The 19,909-nt window shown below is 52.7% G+C and overlaps 1 protein-coding gene across 2 annotated transcripts in view; it reads left to right on the forward strand.

The window, feature by feature from the left end:
- The first annotated feature begins 2,396 nt into the window (after positions 1–2,396).
- The window catches only part of EFHD1 (EF-hand domain family member D1), a 46,733-nt gene continuing 29,220 nt past the window's right edge, over positions 2,397–19,909 (forward strand). Inside the window, exon 1 of one of the 2 annotated variants that reach the window (XM_079135364.1) lies at positions 2,397–2,806. In XM_079135364.1, the coding sequence (XP_078991490.1) occupies positions 2,787–2,806 (20 nt within the window). In that variant the 5' untranslated portion in view covers positions 2,397–2,786. Of the gene's footprint in view, positions 2,807–11,574; positions 12,036–19,909 lie in introns of those variants that run through there. The other variant, XM_079135363.1, reaches the window with a different exon arrangement.

Here is a 19,909-nt window from a genome sequence, read left to right on the forward strand (position 1 = left end):
AGGGGGCGTTACAGCTGGTGGCCTTTAAAGCTCCCTTCCACTCGGCCAGTCCTGTTCCCGTTACCGGGCGATTTCTCTTTGAGACCAGTCCTGGTACCCCGCCACCCCCACCTCCACCACCAGGGGGCACTCCGGGGTTTGAACTCGCGGCTCCTTCCAACCCGTCTCTCAGGCGGGTCTTGCAGAGAGACCCCTCAGCCTCCTTCAACCCCCGGGCGTGTCTAAGTCCTCAACTGAATCCAGCTGCCATGTCAGTGAAACTAGAGGAGGCTTTTCTCCTCCTTCCTCACCTCATCCTCTGCTCCGTGGGGTAGGGGGTAGGGGGAGACGAGGCAGGCCTGTAGAAGCGCTGAGAAAGTGTTGCATTCACACTGACTCTCATCTTTAAAGTTGGGGTGCACGGCATCTGCCCCAGTGGGATACTCCAATCTGGGCACACGCCAGACCATCTTATTTCTGAATAGGCAGACCCAGCTCGTCTGCAGAGACCAGTTCCTTCTAAGGTGAGGCTTCTTGGCCGATGACCAGGAAAGTTAAATAGGGCAAAATCCCAGGCGTAGGGTTTCTAGAAAAATTAAATGAGGCTGTGTATGTAAAGATAAGCCCCTGTGCCACACACAGTAAGTTTTAATTAAATATGAGCTTTTATTATTATTGTTAGCATTAGTAATCGAGAGCATGGGACAGTGTGTATTCATCATTTCATTGAACAAATGAAAAATTTCTGGGCATAAACAGGAAGAGGAAGCAGAATGTGCTAGATCTTTCAATTTTCACAGTGGTGAGGCAGTCAGAAAATTTTGTTCTTGACTTTGTGAATTTAGGAAAATACAGGTTCAAAAACTTGTTGGTAGCGGGGGTGAGGTGGTGCACACCTTTAATCCTAGGGACTGGGGAGCTAGCCTCAGCAACTTAGCAAGGCCCTAAGCAACTGTCTCAAAATTAAAAGGGCTGGGTTTGTGGCTCAGTAGTTGAGTGTCCCTGGGTTCAATCCCTGGGACTGAACAAACAAACTTGATGGTTCTGGGACTGAACCCAGAGCTTCGTGCCTGCTCGGCAGGTGCTGTACCACTGAGCCCTGCCCCTTCCACCAATTTGTTTTTTAATTTAAGGTAATGACTAGTGGCATAACATTAAACTTACTTGTGAAAGGGGGAAAAATGCCCGCTCATTATCACCAATGAGAGGAAAAGAAAACCAGGGAACTGCAGGGTAACTTCAGGAAAAAAGTATAAAGCACAACAATGAAGTGATTTCAAATGCACCCACTCTCAGAGTACCTGTGGGTAACTGAGCCCTTCCATTACGGGTGGGAGGGCCTATTATTATCATTTTATCCTGAGTGTCCATTCGTGTAAACATGAATGCTTTTGTTTTGGTGCTGGGGATTGATCCCTGCCTAGGCTCAGCCTGCACTCCAGCCGCTGTGAACAGGGAGGCAAGGTCAAGGGCAATATGCATTTCACTGCCATACTCATCAATTCTTCCTGCCTTTGTCTTCCCCACACCCCCACGTTGCTCAAATGTATCAGGCATAATCGAGTGTGGGACAGAGGCTTCCCACTATGAGGGACAGTGTCATCCTCACAGGTGTGACAGGCAGGAGCAGAATCTTGGCTCTCCTCCCTCCTCCCACTTCTTGTCACCTCCTGGGCCTTTGCCTCAGGCCATCTCCCTGGCAAGGCTCCCTGTCCCTCCTGACACTGAAATGCTCCCTGTTGGTGTAGGCCAGGTCCCCCTGTCATTCCCAACAGGGGCGAAAGGGGACATGAAATAAATCCTCGCCTTTTGCCTTTCCCTTTAGTTGTAAAGCAAACAACACAAAGAAGTGGGCCCTGAAGCGCCCGCAGGTGCCTGGCCAGGAGAGACCCCCCTCCTCTGCCCTCCTTTCTGAGAAGAGAGCAGGCCAGGAGGCTCATTGTGATTACGGTGGTGACACATGATCCCCCCAGCTTCCCCAGGTGATAGGATGATAAGAGACAGGAACCCCAGAGGTGGAAGGAGGGGCTTAGAGTGAATGACCTTCAAGCCGTATGCCAAGAGGGATGTTAGTTCTCCAGAGCCCCAGACTCAGGGAAATGGGGACCATTCAGACAGGGTCCCCATAGTAGTTGCTGTTCATTGACATGGAGCAGGCTGTCCTGCCAGGCTGTGGCTCCAGGCCAACTGCAGGTCAGCTCTTTTTGGAGACCAGGTGTGGAACTGTCCCTCAGAGGAGAGGGGACCTCCTCCACCAACACCTGGGGAATCAGGTCTGGCCTGGATTCCGCTGGTGTCCTCAGGCGGGACACTGTGGGAGGCAGCCAGGGCAGAGACAGGAGCGGGCTGCTGCACACCAGCCAGCCTATGTTGAGCTGGTGGCTCTGAAGTCCCTGGGCCTAACCAGGTGTCCCTTCCCAGGTGACTTTGGGGAAGCTAAGGGCCGGCCTCCAGCCCCTTCCTGCTATGGAAGGAGCCCAATGCTGGGCGTGGTGTGGAGTGGACCCTCCCAAGGGGTGTGGAGTCCCGTGGCTGCTGTTTGGTTGTTGCCTTCCTCTTGAGTCCGTGGACCTCCGGGCCACTGTGACAGAGTCCCATGGGCTCATGCGCTTGCATGAGGAAACTGACTGCTCTTATCATCGCTAGTCCAGTGGCATTGCCTCAGCTGGCCGCGTGAGCAGCCTGGTGGCTCCTGCTGCGGATATCTGCAAACACCATTTTTCTTATTCCGTCTTGAGACTAGTGACGCTATTGGAGCCGTTGGGAATGTGCTGACCAGGAGCATCACGTCCTGCACACGGTCAGGAATGTTTTCTCGGGGCTGCAGGTGAGCTCTGTGGTAAGGCAGGCATTTAGCATGGCCAGGTGCTGGGTCCCATTCCCAGCGCCAGAATTTTAAAAAGAAAAGAGAAAATAGACAAGTGTGCATACACACAGTGAATTTTGTATCTCAATATATCAATATATTTGGCTTCCTTTATATTCCTGTATATTTTGGGTTTTTGTATTAAAAACCATTCTGGAAGAATCTGCAGGTGTTATGGAGTCCAGAGCAGCAGGAAGTCCAAATGCCCCCATGCTGCCAGCTTTGTTCTCATGTCCCTCAGGAGTCACCTGCAGCCTTCGGGTCTGCCAACAAGTCCCAGTCAGACGCCAGGGTGCTGCAGGGGATAGGGGCCCAAATGGCACCTGCCCGTGGGCCCACTCCTGCCTGCTGGTAGCCACAACCGCTGGAGAGAGGAAGCACCCTGGAGGTAGAGGTGAGAAGAAGGTATCTCTTACGAGTCTGTCCAAAGCCCTAAAGCACAGGGAGGACCCCAGCTCAGCCTCTTGGCCTCTAGTGGGTTGTGGAGGACGCTGTCTACCATACACATCATACGGCCTACCCTTGTGATATGATCTCTCATAGCTAGAGTGCTTCAGTACCTGGGGTGTGAGGAATCCCTGCCGAGGCCCTAGAGGGGGCCCTGGTGGCAGGCAGAGAACTGGGTGGTGAAGAGTGCGAGGTGGCACACTCCTGTAATCCCAGCAGCTCGGGAGGCTGAGGCAGGAGGATCTCAAGTTCAAAGTCAACCTCAGCAACTTAGCGAGTCCTTAAGCAACTCCGCGAGACCTTCTCTCTAAATAAAATACAAAAAAGGGCTGGGGATGTGTTTCAGGGGGTAGCATGGCCCTGGGTTCAATCCGCGCACCAACTCTTACCACCCAACAGCACCGCTCCTGTGTCTGTCTCCCTCTCGGGCACAGCAGGATTGTCTGTCCTCCAAGCCTCAGGAGATTCTGAGAACTAAATCAGACTGCCCTGAGGTGAGCACTGTCCGTCCCTGTTCACAACCAGGGGAGAGGGTGGTTGAGAGGCCCTGTAACCAGGTTCTTCGCTGCAGCAGCCAGCCTGGGGCAGCCTGGGGCTGCTCCTCCAGATGGGTGCAGATCTCCACAGGCCAGTACCCTTCTGGAAAGGAGCCAGAGGCTGTTACCTTCTCGGGCCCTTGACCTGCCTGCCCAGGATGTGGAAGCTTTTAATACCAGGCAGGAGTTCCGATGTCACATGGTTTGTATCAAGGCAGTTTGTTTTATTCCAGTTTCTGAGAGATACCCAACTACCCGGGCGTATAAATCGCATCCCTGCACTGAGGTGCTCCCTCTTTGGGGTATTTTATTTTATTTATTCGTTTTTGCAGTACTGGAGATTGAATCCAGGGGTGCTCTATCACAGAGCTACATCCCCAGGCCTTTTTTATTTTTTGTTTTGAGGCAGGTTCTCAAAAGTTGCTGAGGTTGACCTCGAACTAGCTATCCTCTTGTCTCAGCCTCCCAAGTCACTGGGATTTGCAGGCATGAACCACCACACCTGGCTCTATGGAATATTTTATTGAATAAAAACAAACATGAGCTTCAGAAGACACCAAGAAAAATTTAAAAGGTTAGACACAGACTGGGAGCAAATATACATAATATATATGTCTGGCAAGGGACTCCTATCCAGAATATATGAGGAACTTTTACAATTCAATATGAAGACACACAACCCAGCAGAAAAGGGTCAAAGATTTTTATGTCTCTATTGGTTAATAGAGACATGAAAAACTGAACAGCATCATTAGTTATAAGGGAAAAGCCACTTAAAACGATGAAGCCAGGTGTGGTGTACAGGCCTATAATCCCAGCTACTCTGGAGGCTGAGGCAGGAGGATGACGAGTTTGAAGTCAAGCTTAGATGATTTAGTGAGGCCGTATGCAACTTAGCAAAACTGTGTCTCAAAATAAAAAACAGAAAAGGCCAGAGATGGAACTCAGTGCTTTCCTAGCCTATGTGAGGCCCTGGGTGCAGTGGGGTTGGGGGGGGACACCTGGTTCACTAATAAATACAACTGACGGTTTCCTGTTATTTAGTGGGAGAAATTCATTTTGTCACAATGGTCCCAACCTTGCCCCACCCTCTTCTTTATGCAGAGTTACGTGCATATTCTATGGTTCTACTTTACATGCAGGTGGGTAAGGCCTTATATATAGTTCTACATGGTATCATTTATAGTTCTAAAATACATATTTTTTTCTTACAAGGTGAAGGTTGATAACATATTCACCAGAGTAATGGTAAATCTCCCTCTTCTTTAGTCTTCGTACTTAGATAGATTTGGGCTGCCCCAGACCTCAGCAGCCTCTCTCTCCAGTTTGCCTCGGTGCGGTAGCATCAGGCGCAAAGCAGATATTGCTTTTTCAAAGACGCAATCACAGGGCTGCATTGCCTGAGCGTGGTCTGTGTTCCCTGATCTGTGAAGGAATGCTTTGCTTAGTGACACTTTTAAATAGTGTAGTTATTTTCTTTTCTCTCCCCCTCCCCCAGTACTGGGGATGGAACCTGGGGGTGCTGTACCACTGAGCTGCATCCCAGCCCTCTCCACTTATTTTGAGACAGGGTCTTGCTGAGTTGCCCAGCTGGCTTGGAACTGGGGATCCTCCCATCTGAGCCTCGGGAACAGCTGGGATTATAGGCATGCGCCACTGCGCCTAGCATAGTCATTTTCTTTTAATAAACTTTTATTGAGGCATAATACTGTTTCAGCTATGTGTTGTGGTTTAACAACACACAAACTCAAAATTCAGTGGTGTGACCTGTTCTCAGCAGCCCTAGCCACAACAGCCAGCAGGTGGAGGCAGCCAGTGTCCACCGGGGATGACTGGGTCGACTACATGTGGCACATAGAGACACTGAATGTTACCCAACCTTAGAAAGGAGGGGAGCCCCGACACTCCTACAAAGCCGGATCTCGAGGACATTACGCTAAGTGGTCAGCCAGACACGAGAGGACAGGCGCCGCAGGATTCCACTCACATGAGCTACCTGGAGGCAGAGGTAGCAAACAGGTTGCCAGGGCCAGGGGAGGGGGAGGGGTGTTGTTTCCGTGATGCAAGATGGGAGAGTCCTGGAGATCTGCTGAGCAGCAGTGTGAAAGTACTTAACACTACTGAACTGCACACTTAAAATAGCTGGATGGTAAGTTTTTTTATGTTTAGTTGACACAATTAAAGAAAACACAAATGTTGTGGGTTAAACAGCCACCACTATCTCCTGATGCTCTTGGGCTTTCTGGGTCAGGAGTCTGGACACAGGCAAGGTGGCTCCTCTCTGCTGTAGGATGTCTTGGGCCTTAGCTGGGGTGACTTGATGTCTGGAGTGATCCTAATGGCTGGGACGTGGAGGTGGAGACAGATGGTCTCCTTCCAAGATGACTTTACTCACAGGTGTGGCACCCCGGGTGGGGGTGGGGGCTGGTCAAAAGACAGGTTCCTCTGGGCCGTTGGCTGGAGCCCCACCTGTGCTGCCTGAGCTTGACAACCTTCAAGCAATCAGGCTCCGCGCAAGGTGGTTCAGGGTTCCAAATGCGTGTCCTTACAGGCAAGGTGGGGCTCTGTCCTTCTTACGACTTAGTCTCAGAAGTGGCCTAGTCCCATCTCCACCATAAGCTTCTGGTCCACCAGCCACAAGAGCCCCGGCAGGTTCAAGGAATGGGCACAGACCTGCCTTCAGTGGAAGGAGGTCCAAATCATGTTGTAACCGCAAGGTGCAGTTTGCTGCCATCCCAGAGAGTCAGTGACTGAGAGGCAAAAGAACAAAGAAGATCTTTATTGGTAATAGGTGGGCATTGTTGGAAGATGGTTGGCTTGTGCCCTCAATGGTCACATCACCCTTAACCCTAAGGGTGAATATTTTGTGTGATTTTTTTAAACTTTTTTTTTTAGTTGTTGATAGACCTTTATTTTATTCATTTATTTATATGCGGTGCTGAGACTTGAACCCAGTGCTTCACACATGCTAGGCGAGTGCTCTGCCACTGAGCCACGACCCCAGCCGCTGTGATTTTTCGAGGGAAGGAATGTGGGCACCAGCAGGGAGGTGCCTCAGCTTTCAAGAGTTTTGGAGAGTAGCCTCTTCAGAGTGTGGGCTGTGCACAGCTTATCTCCTTGACCTAGGTCAGGGAGAGCTGCAGCGCAATGGATCTAAACAAGACATCAATGAGTAAAGCTTCCGTGTTCATTTAGCAGCCCGTGTTGATTTTTGTTGTGGTCAGTGTTTCTGGCAAGAAAACTTCCAAGTGTGACCTTCCCCTGTAACTTGGGACTAGGGAGTTCTGGGAAGGGAGGGTTTTGTGCATTCCTAGCTAGCTTTAGTGGGCAGCTACTCTGTTACACAGTAGGCAGGAATGAGGAGAAACTTCTGATAATTGGGTCTAGATGGCGACAGGTGGGGGGCGGGTGTGTTTTTAATCTGCGGTCAGATTGTAAAACTACACAGACATAGATACAGAAAAGCACACAGAACGTGAGATTCTTGCTTGATGTCATTGTGCAAAGTGAACCACGCATACAGTCGCCAACCAGATCAAAACCCAGGACGTTACAGAAGCTCAGACCTCTTCTGCCTGTTGCAGGCCCCCGCAGCCCCCTCACCCGACTGACTACACTAACACTCTTCAATTGAACTCCCCCCCAATACTGGGGATTGAACCCTGGGGTGCCTTGCCAATGAGCTACAGCCTCAGCCCTTTTTATTTTGTTTTGAGACAGGGTCTTGCCAAGTTGCTGAGGATATTGCTAAATTGCTAAAGCTGGTCTTGAACTTGCCATCCTCTTGTCCCAGCCTCCCAAGTTACTGGGATTATAGGCATGCACCAATGCACCTGGCAAAATTAAGTTAAAAAGGACTGGGGATGTAGCTCAGTGGTAGATTGCTTGCCTAGCATGCATGAAGCCCTGGATTCAATTCCAGCACGAAAGAGAGAGGGGGGGGGGGGAGGAAATATGAGCTACCCAGATCCTTAAAAAGAGGTCCACAGTTGGGTGTAGTGGTGCATGCCTATATTCCCAGTGGCTCTGGAGGCTGAGGCAGAAGCATCGAAAGTTCAAAGCCAGTCTCAGCAACTTAAGAGAGGCTGTAAGAAATTCAGTGAGAACCTGTATTAAAAAACAAAACAAAACAAAAAAACAAGGCCAAGGGAATTGCCTAGCACTGCTGGGTTGGATTCCAAGCGATGGGCGATGGGCGGGGGGTGGGGTGGTGAGGCAGATTTCCATTTTTGCTCAAGAATGTTCTTGATGAAGCAGGAGAATATTTTTTTTTAATTTTTTTTTTTTTTTTTTTTTTAAATTTTTGCAGTGCTAGGGATCAAACTCAGAGCTCACACATCCTAGTCAAGTGCTCTACCACTAAACTATACGCTGAAGTCCTTTTCTATGTTTTATTTTGAGTTAGGGCCTTGCTAAGTTGCTGAGGCTGGCCTGGAACTTGCGATCCTCCTCCCTCGGCCTCCTGAGTTGCTGGGATCACAGGCATGCACCATTGTGCTGGTTCAGAGCAATAGATTTTTAAAAAATATCTATTTGTTGCTGGGCGGTGGCGCACGCCTGTAATCCCAGCAGTTTGGGAGGATTAGGCAGGAGGCTTTCAAGTTCAAAGCCAGCCTCAGCAACTGAGCAAGGCCTTAAGCAACTCAGTGAGACCCTGTCTCTAAATAAAATATAAAAAATGACTGGGGATGTGGCTCAGCGGTTGAGTGCCCCTGAGTTCAATCCCCGGTACAAAAAAAAAAAAAAAAAAAAAAGCCTATTTGTTTATTAAAGGAGATTATAAAGGATAGAGATGGAGCGGTGCACGGGGGAGGTGTGTGTGGGGGGGAAGTGCTTCCATGACCTTTCTTGGCATGCCACCCTCCAGGAACCTCCTTGTAACAGGTATGAAGGGTTTTTCACCTGTGTTGTTTCCTTGGTGTAACAGACCCCACGAAGCTCTGAGTCCTGTCCAGGCACTTCAGCCAGCAGCCCCAAGGAGGGGCCCCATGTCGGCCAGCATCAGGCCCCGGACTCGTGAGAACCAAGTCTTCAGGGGACTCCTGAGCCCAGCCTGGGAGCTGCCCCTGCTTTTGTGAAGTGGACTCCAGGAGAGATTTCCTACCTAGATCTGCCCCCGTGCACATCTGTGAGCCAAGTATAGGTTGTTCTGAAGCCAGGAAGTTTGTGGATGGTGGGTTACACGGCGGTAGAACTGAACAAGAAGTCTTAGAATTAAACCAGTGATTTGATTTTCCCTAGGAAAGGCAGGACCTCCTTTAACCACACCAAAAGAACATTAGTGCAATAAATGAGTTCATGGGCTCACACAAGACACACTGTCAACAGGAAGTCCACCATCGGGTACTTCTTCATTGCAAACGATGGTGTTTATTTTCTGATTATTACAGTTCTACATATTCATTACAGGAAATTCAGGGAAAAAAAGATTTTAAAAAATATATTTACAAATTTTGAAAAAGATATTGTGAACTGTGAATAATTTGGTCCTTTTGGTTTTGTCTTAGATGATGAAGCTTATGTTACAAAATACAGGTCATACTTGCACAGAAATAGTGATCTTGATCCATTCTCAGGGATCTTGCTTAGTTCCTCGTCAGGCACACAGCTGGACACTAGAGAAGGGGTGCCCCTGGTGGGGGGGCGGTGTCTGGCATGGCCATGACTCTGGCCACCTGGAGTGGTCACTAGTGACACACTAAGAGTTCATTCCCAGGGGTGTCCTGGTGTTGCCTGGTGAACCATTGCTGTCGGGGGTGGGGCACAGCTTAGGGGGTGTCCTGTCTACCACCACTTTATCAGCAGCAGGGAGGCTGGGGTTTGCCTGGTGGACATAGTCCTTGATCTCTGCCCCTTGCAGGCGATGTGCCATTGAGTGGTATCCAGTTCAACATCCACTCTCATTTAAGAATTTTTAACATTATGTTTGGAAATTGAAAGAGAAGGAAGAGCTCCTTTAATGTGAGCAGGTGGCAATTTTAGCGTGTAAATGTTAAAAATGCTATTGCCTACTCATGCCGAGTTTCTTGTTGAGAGAGTCTAAAATTAAAAAAAAAAAAAAAACCATTTTGGTCAAGTATGTCAAATAAAATGCTCAAAACAGATGTGGCAACAAAGCAAACCTTCTGGTTGTCTCCATCAGGTCAAGAATTGCAGATTTGTCCATTTCATGCACAAAACCTGTTTTACACAAGTTATTTAGTTAGGATGTTAAAAGTATGTGTATGCTATATTTATTTTAAAAACTTATTTTTCCTGACCTTTTTTTTTTTTTTTTTTTTTTAGTCCTAGGAATCGAACCCAGGAGCACTTAAACACTGAGCCACATCCCAAGCCCTTTTATATTTCATTTTGAGACAGGGTCTCGCTAAATTTATTAGGGCCTCACTAAATTGCTGAGGCTAACTTTGAACTTGCCATCTTCCTAGGCGCTGGGATTACAGGTGTGTGCCCCGACTTTTTGTTTTTAATAACACTTTTGGTAGGGGTGGGTGCTGGAGATTCAGCTCAGGTTCTGATGCATGCTAAGCACGTGGCTCTACCCCTGAGCTGCTCTCTGCAGCCCCCCCAAATAACATTTTAATTACAGGCACATGTGCCCCCCAGCCTCTTTGTCCCCAGCGTGCCATAAAGGATGCACATGGCAGAGGCTGGTCCCTGTCTTAGGTATCCAGGCCCAAAAGCGGCACGGACATGTGCTCAGCCCGCCAGGGTTGAGTTGAGTCGCCCTGTGTGTTTACATGATTCTGTTTAGTGCTTGGCTGATGCAACCCCAGGAGCCTCGGCGTTCCTTGGGGAGAATGACGACTGTCTTTGTTTTTACCCTCTTGTTTAGAATGTTGCTTATTTTCAAGTTTTTCCCTTTTCTTCTTGTGTGTTTCACCCAAAATAAAACAAAATAAATAAGCAAAAGAGCTCCAGAGCCCCTGCGCCGCGCTGGTCTCTTACCTCCAGGGGAATCGGCGTTTGTTCTTTCTGTTTATTTTGCTTTTAATATTTTTAGTATGTTTTGGAAAAACTGCTTTTCAGTGAGGCTTTTTTTTTTTTTTTTACTGGCGACTGATCCCAGGGGTACTTGCCACTTAACTATATGTCAGCTCTTTTGATTTTCTGAGATGGGATCTCGCTTAATTAACCTGCTGAAGCTGGCCTCGAACTTGAGATCCTCCTGCCTCAGCCTCCCGAGTGGCTGGGGTTACAGGTCGTACTGCACCGCGCCTGGCCTTGTTTTGGGTTGTGTGTGGCGGGCTTGCTAGGCGCGCTAGGCAGCGGTCCACCTTCGAGCTCCCGCCAGCCCCACGGTGAGTGAGTGAAAACCAGCTCTCCCGCCCCCGCTCCCTGTGGCGCCGCCTGCTCCAGGACCTCGGGCAGGTGGGGGCACGTGGTGTCACCAGGAGTGCTGGTCTCCCCTCCCCCTAGTCTGTCCAAGCCGCGAGCTCCTCAGCCCGGGACACTTCAGGGGGACTAGGAACGAACGGTCGGGAAAATCGCGACCGGACCGTTTCGCGGGGACCACAGGGTCCGGGGCTCCCCAGGAGCAGACGCTGGCAGCAGGGTCAGAGTCGCTCCCGGGGTTCCTGCCGAAGCGAAGCTGGGGGGCGGTCAGCCTGGCCGCCCTGGCCACGGAGAGAAGAGCGGCGCAGCCGGCCGGCCGCGCCGACGCCCGGCGCCTCCCGCCCCGCTGAGGGTCCCGGGCACCGCGCCTCCTTAAACCCGCGGCTCCGCCCTGCCCGCCCCGCCTCCGCGGTTCCTCCCAACCGCCGCGCCCGGCCGTCCTGGCGGAGTGTCGCCGAGCCACGAGCCTGCGAGGAGCGCGCCGCCCGCCCGGTCCCCGTGCCTGGCCCAGCGCTCCCGCGTCCCGGATCGGCCACCATGGCCAGCGAGGAGCTGGCGCGCAAGCTGCAGCGCCGGCTGCGGCTCGAGGAAGCTGAGGAAGGCGGCCCGGGCGGCCCCCAGCCTGCGCCCCTCGCCCTGCCCGCCCCGGGGCCGCAGCCCGAGCCCGAGCCCGAGCCCCAGCCGGAGCCCGAGCCGCCCGCCCGAGCGCCCCCGGCCAGCGCCGACGCGGAGCTGAGCGCCCAGCTGAGCCGGCGGCTGGACATCAACGAGGGCGCGGCGCGGCCCCGCCGCTGCAGGGTCTTCAACCCCTACGCCGAGTTCCCCGCGTTCAGCCGCCGCCTCGTCAAGGACCTGGAGGGCATGTTCAAACTGTGAGCGCCGCGCCCCGGGCCGGGTGGGCGGCGGGGGTGGGCCCGGCCCTTCGCGCGGGCCCCGCGGAGCCCGATCCCGCGCGCCGGGTCCCAGAGCAGGCGCCGTCTCAGCCGCCGAGCGCAGAACGTCCCCCGGCGCCCCCGAGCCGGTGTCCCCGGCCCCGGGCGCAGGTCCGGGGATGCGCGGGAGCCCGACTTCCAGGAAAGGGAGCCGCGCCGCCGCGCTCCCCGCCCGCTCTAACGCCGCGAGGGGAAAACGAGCCCCTGCCGTCCTTTTATCTTTAAGACAAGGGGAAAGTCAGCCCTTGGCCGCCGCGGGGGTCCGAGGTCCCAGCCCAGGTGGGAACGGGGGCGCGTTAGACTCCCAGGAGAACGGCCCGCGAGCGCGCCAGCCTCCAGGGGGCGTCGCCAGGTGGGGTCCCCTCTTCCTGCCCGTTGGGCTGGAGACGTCGGTGGGACCCGGACTTGCCGCTGGCACGGGCTGCACGGGGGCGCGTTCCTGCCCAGTTGTGTAAGACCCGGGAGTGAGCGAGGAGCCCGCCCCCGGGACACCTGGGGGCTGCTGGCGCCCGCACACCTGGCGAAAGAGGCGGGCACGTGGAGACCCACTAGGCGGCCTTGTCGCCTAGGACCTCCCTGTCCGCACCCTTCTCATCTGGAGAGTGGGAGCAGTAAGAGTCCCTTGCCTTTTAAGGCCATAAAGCATTTTGCACACCGTAAGGTCCTACCGAGCTATTAATATTATTTCCAGAATCGGGCCAAGACCGGAAAAATTACTGGGGGAGCGCAGGCCGCCGGCCAGGTCATGCTGGGGCGTCTTTAAAAGCGCGTGGAATGTGTTTGTCCCCGAGAGGAGGTTCTATTTAAAGGCGCTGTGGCGGGCGTTGGGTGGCAGCGAGCCTGAACTGCCCCTGCTCTGAAGTCTACCGAGGCGGCACCTGGGAGCCTCCGAAGGCCGGGCCTCCGGACTCCTAGCTGTCTCTGTTCCTGGCTCCCAGGCACTGTTTTCTGGACCAGCTTGGGCAATTCTGGAAGACCGAGTTGGGCGCAAAGAATGGACTGGGTCAAGGTAGAAAAGCTCCGGCGAGGCGCTCGTCTGTCAACCCCCTGCGATTTATTTGGGGTTTTGCTTTTCATGGGCAGACGGCTCTGGCCTGGATGCTCCCATGTCCCAGTGCTTCTTCCCAGGTCAAATGGATTCAGGGAGGGGGTCCTGGGGACAGACTTTCATTTTTAGATTGCTGTGTGGTCATTTGAGCTTCTCCTCTGTCCTTCCTCCATTCCTCTCCCTCTTCCTGCAAAATCCTCTTAGGAAAGACGTTTGTTAGTTAGCTGCCTAAGAGTAATGCCAGGAGGACCACCCAGTGAGAGGGTCCTGGGAGACCAGGTAGGGTGGCATCTGTGAGGAAACAGGTACTGGACCCACATTATGTGTCAAGCTAAGGGGAAGACAGTATGTGGTGTAGGGTCCCAACAGAGTGACAGTGGAACCTGTGCATAGTATTTCTCCTGAGCTATGATATTGGTCAGCATCCTAGGTTGCATCTTCTGGCACTTGCGACAGAATTGGCATAAACAAAAGGGGAATTATTTGGCTCCTGAAACTGAAAAAAAAAAAAAAGATCAGCTTCAGGTATGGCTAGATCTAGGAAATGAAAGGATGCCATCTGTGCTTTCTTTCCCTTTCTTTTATTTTGGTGCTGAGGACTGAACCTTGGGTCTCTTGGATGCTAAGCATATACCCTACCACTGAGCTACACATCCCCAGCCCTTATTTCTATTTTTCTTAAGCCACTTTCTCTCTGTGTTGTCCTTATCCTCAAGTAGTTCATCCCTGGTGGTGGCAGTGTGGCCACAGCAGCTCCAGTAAGTCCAGTGGGAAAGAGCATCCACAGCAGAGGACTTAGTGTGCCCCCTTTTGGGAGGAAGGTAGCTCTCTCTCTCCCCTTTCTCTTGCACAGACTGGAGATTGAATCCAAGGGCCCTGTACCACTGAGCTACATCATCAACCCTTTTTAAATTTTAATTTAAAATTTTTTTTCAGCAGTGGGGATTGAATCCAGGGGTGCTATACCACTGAACTACATCCCCAGCCTTTTTTATTTTTTGAGAGAGGACCTTGTTAAGTTGCTGAGGCTGGCCTCAAACTTGTGATCCTCCTGCCTCAGCCTCCCGACTTGCTGGGATTACTATTGTTTCTTATGGCTCTTAACCAATTACTGTAGTCAGGGAATTCATTGCTCCTGTTGGCCAGGAGCCGTGTGGCCCCCACTTTTAAAGTGCATGAGGGGTGCATGTGTCCCCACCTGGAGTTCTCCCACACCCTGCCCACCAGCTCTCCCCTCCCTTGCCCTACCTGTAGTGTCCACAGCCCATATAATCAGGGATTCCTTGGCTCTGACCACCCTAACATCCATGAACCTCAGGATCCCCCGGCCAAGCCCCTTGGCTTCCTCCTTGGGCTCCTGCCTGTGTCTGGGCAACAGCTGAAACTCCTCCTTCTCCTCCCCCTACCCCGTTGGGCCTCCCCCTTCTGGGTGAGTTTGCCGCCTGGATGTTTCCAGTGCATCTGGTTTTAGCCCTAATTCCCCTCATGGTGGCCATGTGGCCATGACCACAATCGATGGACAAAGCCCTCGGCTTCTGAAGGTGCCTGAGGTGTCTGTGTGGCTGGGTCATCCCAGTGCCCTGTCTGCCCCCTTGTCTGCTGCCCTTACCCAGGCTGGGGTGGGCATGGGCTCCCCTCCCTCCAGGGAAAGCTGCCACTGTGGAGCTTGATACAGGCCCGGAGCCAGGGAAAGCTGCCACTGTGGAGCTTGATACAGGCTCCCCTGTCCCGGAGCTGGCCCTCTGTTGCTGAACCCCTGGTCCCAGGATCCCTGCTGAGCCTTGGGGTTTCCCCTTCCACTGCCTATTGTCTTTTACAAGAACTTTAAAAGAAAAAGTTTAGAAACTGTGCAGACTTGATGGCTCCCTTTCCCCAGGTTTACCGTCAGCTGCAGCCTCCCCCACGACCGGCCTCTCTTGCACCGATGACACCGGCATATCTGCAGCTGCCTTGACCACTGGCTGCTGGCCAGGCAAGGAAACCCCTGCTTGGGCCTCGAGTCCCTCTGCAGTCTGCGCCTCCCCTGAGGCCCACGGCACTCATGCCAAGCCTTCCCTGCTTGGGCTGCGCATGGTAGCACCCATGCAGCCAACGAGTCCTCAGTGCCCCTGCCTGAGGCCTGAGCGTGTGGCTCCTTCATTCCCCCCTTTCTCCTTTGGTTTCTTTTTGAGAAAACAACAAAACAAAACAAAAACATTAAAAACGCTAAGAACACACACCACGCCTACTTGCGACCAGTGGGTTTCCTTCTGACTTTTACTCATGGCCAAGCATTCTTGGGGGACTGTGAGGACCAGGGCTGGGAGCCAGGCTTCCTGGGTTCACACTCTGCCCCACCACTTGCTCCCTGGAGCAGCCAGGTTAAAAGCTCTGTGGCTTCGGGTCCCCCCTCTGTTAAATGGGAGTGGAATAGGACCCCCTGACCTCATGGGGATTCAATAAATTAATGTGCAAGAAGCAGTGGCTCAATGCTTGGCTGGCGTTGGAGGCCCAGTCAGTTTTAGAATATCACATAGCTGTAATTGTGTGTGTGTGGTACTGGGGACTGAACCCAGGGGTGCTCTACCACTAAGCTACATCCCCAGCCCTTTTTTAATTTTTTTATTTTAAGAGGAGGGTCCCGCTAAGTGCTAAGGCTGGCCTTGAACTTGCGATCCTCCTGCCTCAGGCTCGTGAGTTGCTGGGATTACGGGTGTGCATCCAGCTCACAGCTGTGATCTTGGGGAGTTTCGTGTTGTCCTTTTTTAATAGCTCCCTTTGCCAAGTCTGATTCATCCTTTGAAGTTGATGGAAACTGCAGCGTGAGCTGGGGAGTGGCGGCTTGGCCACCCAGGAATTCCCTGTCTCTTTCAGGATCCATTGAAGGGACCACTCGTTCCAGTGCCGGGTCAGCGTGTTGGTTTTCTGGGACTTTGGGAACGCAGTAGCACAGGCTGGGAGGCTTCCACGGCAGATGGAAGCCAGCGGTCTTCAGCCAAGGCCCCGGTGGGCCCCTGCTTGCTCCAAAGGCTCTGGGAGGAACCCTTCCTGGCCTACCTCCTCACTGCGGTGGCTGCTGGCACTGCTCGGCATGCCTTGGTTTACAGATGCAGCACTTCAGTCTCTGCCCCTGTTGTCACCTGGTGTTTTCTCCGTGGCTTAGTCTCTGCTTCACTTAGCCTGCTTATAAGGACACCAGAGTTAGGGCCCCTCCTGGTCCGGAGTGACTTCATCTTGATCTAACTTATGTCTGCAGATTCTACTTCCAGATACAGTCACATTGTGAAGTTCTGGGAAAACATGAATTCTGGGGGGGGGGGGGGGGGGGGGGGTGCCTTTCAACCCAGCACAGCAGGTGAGAAGAGCTGCCCAGTCCTGGCAGCACCGTCTCTGGAGATGGGTAAACGTCCCAGGAGGACCTTGAATTAGGAAGTTCAGAATCTCAGACTTCTCCAAGGCCGGGATGATGCTCCCTGCTCCCTGCCCCCACCCGTCTTCCCCTCCCTAATGCAGATGGGCTTGCTGTCCAACTCTAAGACAAACCCAGCAGAACTGAGTTCCTCCCGTGCTGGAGTGCACTTAGTTTCAGCAAGAATTTCACTTTTCAGCAGTTTCTAGATTCACATTCTGACGTTGCCTAGTTCATTGGCCCTTTGGAGTGTGTATCCTGGTTAGACCATCACACAAAGCACGCCGTTCTTTTTGTTGGGAAGGGAGGCTAGATGGATTCATACACTGCAAGACATGCTTTGGTCTTTTAAATTGGATTTTCTTATGTTAATGAATGGGGCTTGCAGATTTCTTACATTTTCAAGGCTTAAAAACAAAAACAAGGGCTGGGGTTGTGACTCAGTGGTAGAGCACTTGCCTAACATTTGAGGCACTGGGTTCAATCCTCAGCACCATGTAAAAAAATAAATAAAAGTTATTAAAAAACAAAATAGATCCTTCCCAGCCTGGGGACTTGTTGGGATCTTGGAGTGAATGTGGCTTATCTTTGTGTCCCAAGGACCTGACACAAATGAGCCTGCTCCTAAACAGTATGTTGTAAAAGAGAGAACTTTCTAATGAGTGTGGGAAGCCAGAGGCATCTTCAGCCTGGCCGGAGAAGGGTCCCTCTCCATTTCCAAGTGTGTTACTGGATAGCCCAAGCTGGGAGCATAGAATAGTGGCCTGATTTTAAAAGCAACTGACTCTGCAGAGTGTGTCGAAGGCTGAAATGCGAGCTGGCTGGCCAAGCAGTCAAGGTTGCACAGGAAACTTTAATTACCCCGGACTGGTCCAGAGGCCCCTTTCGGAGGGAGGTAACGAGGACAGTCACTGAAAGGCAGGACCCAAATGCAGCACCTTAAAGTGCAGCTGTGGTGTTTTTGCAGCACTTGGAAAGCTTGTCTATCAATTCCCCAAAGAGAGGGTGGGGAGAGGAGCGTTCTGCCCGGGAAGGTTGTCTTCTGTTAGGAATCTGAAATGGTGATGTCACGAACACCCTGCCAATGCCACATTCCCGCACCACTGAGAGCCAGTGCGGGTGTGTGTGTGTGTGTGTGTGTGTGTGTGTGTGTGTTCATCTTCACCCCGCCCCCGTTCCTCCTCCTCCTCGGTCTTGTCTAGGGGGGAGGAGGGAGGAAGGGGCATGGACTGCTGGGGCTTTTTTGCTTCTGGGAATTGAACCCAGGGCCTCAAGCATGCTAAGCAGCAAGCTGCTCCTGAGCTCCACCCCAGCCTCCAAAGGGGTGGAGATTGGGAAGCTGGGAATTTGCCAAAGAGGTGAAGTAAGCTCTCTAGGGGGCTTTACCAGGAGGTGGAGGGAGGGCCTGCATGTTGAGACCCTAATCTGAAGGAATTGGCTTTAAAGATGGAAGGTGGGGGCTGGGATGTAGCTCAGGCAGAGCTCGTGCTAAGGATACATGCAGCCCTGGGGTCCAGCCAGCACTGGAGGGGAAAAAAGAAAAGTAGAAGGTGGGTGGAAATAAATGGAAGTTAAATGCTTTTCTTTTCCTTGGAGAAAGGCAAGGACTTTTCCTGATTGCAGCCTCGGTCAACAGTGATTCACCTTGGATTTGAAATTCTCTCGTCTGTGCTGGATTTTGTACAATTAACTATTTTGAATTGAGGAGGGAGCACAAAGACCCAGAGCCCCAGGCTGGTCCTGTTTAGGGACCTTGGTCACCGGCAGGAGTACCCCGACTGGCAACTGTTTCTCAGGCGGGTTTAAGCACTGGGTGCCTTTAGTTCCTGCACACGTGCTTAACAGAGGCGCCCTGGGCTGCTGCCTTCTCTGGGGCTTCTCCCTCCCTCCCGGGCCCTTCTCCCTCCCTCCCGGGCCCTTCTCCCCACCACACTCTCAACATCAAGGCCCCTCAGTATCGCGCTGTATGAGAATCTGAGTGATGGGACTTTAGAATCGAGTGATTGGAAGCACTTACTGAAGTTTTTGTTTTGCAGCGCTGGGGGCCAAATGGGGCCCGTGCATGCTGGACAATGCCCTGCCTTTGAGCTGCACCCCGGCCAGTGGCTGGAGTCAGCATGGTACTGTTTATCAGGGCCAAGTGCAAACTCCTGCAAGCCACCCACGTACAAGACACCAGATAGCTTAACAGACCCCGTGAAGATGCTGGATGCGGGCTGGGGCACGGGCCGTGTGACCTCAGGAGCAGCCTTCAAGGCAGAGGGTCCTGGACATTCTGGAAGCAGCCAGGGAAGAGTGGCTAGCCAGCACTGGGAATGGATTCAGGGCCTGGGTGGAGGCAGAAGCCAAGATCTTGGTATGAACCTCCTGAGACAGGTGGGGGCTGAGACCTGACCCGTGGTGGCGACTGGCTAGGCCTTGAGTGGCAACAGGTGGCAGTGAGGACTCAGGGAAGGGAAGCGCCCACTGTAGGGAAGGCTGAGCTGTCCTACGCCTAGAGTTGTTGAGAACTGGAGAGAACTGTCTTTCAAGGCCATGAGACTTTCCTCCCCCGCCCCCTTTGGTACTGGGGATTGAGCCCAGGGGCACTTTACCCCTGAGCCACATCCCCAACCTTTTAATTAATTAACTAATTAATTAATTAATTTGTTTATTTTTGAGACAGGGCCTTGCTCAGCTGTGGAGGCCAACCTTCAACTTGCCATCCTCCTGCCTCAGCCTCCTGGGTTGCTGAGATTACAGCTGTGGCCACCATGCTGGGCCCCTTTCTCTTGAGTGCCATTGGAGGGGGTGGCCTGGGTCCTGGCAAGAGTCCAAAGCTTATGGGAGGCTGGATGAGGGACCGTGTGACTGTCAACTTTCCTTGTAGGCCACGAGTGAGCCAGCCTGTTCTGTCGAGGGCCAGATGGGAAACCTTCTTGGGTTCGTGGGTCCTGGGAGTCCTGTGGTCACTACATGTCCCTGCCATTGCAATGTGAGAGCAGCTGCTTGGACAGTATGAAAGGACTTGGTATGGCCGTGTTACAGGGCAACTGGGCACCTTGCAGCCTGCTGGTTGTAGTTGGCCGGCCCCTATCTAGGCAGTAACTCCAGAATCTTCTGAATGCTCAGCCTTGTGACCCTGCGGGGGCTTCACTCTTCCCCTGCCTCACTTCTCGGCCCATATCCCCACCAGTGGCTGGGGTCTCATTCACTGGGACAGGCCTTAGGTCCCAAAGGGAAACAGCAGATGCCACATGGGGCCCTGTGGCCCCTCAGTTTGGCACACAGCAAGGCGAGGCGGGAATCCTGGGACCCCAGAGCTGCCTCTGGGAGATCAGCACCAGAGCAGGAACGAGAAGTGTGTCTGCTTCTCCCGCCAACAAGGAAGCTGGGCAA

This window comes from Sciurus vulgaris, assembly GCF_902686455.1.
Source record: "Sciurus vulgaris genome assembly, chromosome: 3".
Classification (NCBI taxonomy): Eukaryota; Metazoa; Chordata; class Mammalia; order Rodentia; family Sciuridae; genus Sciurus; species Sciurus vulgaris.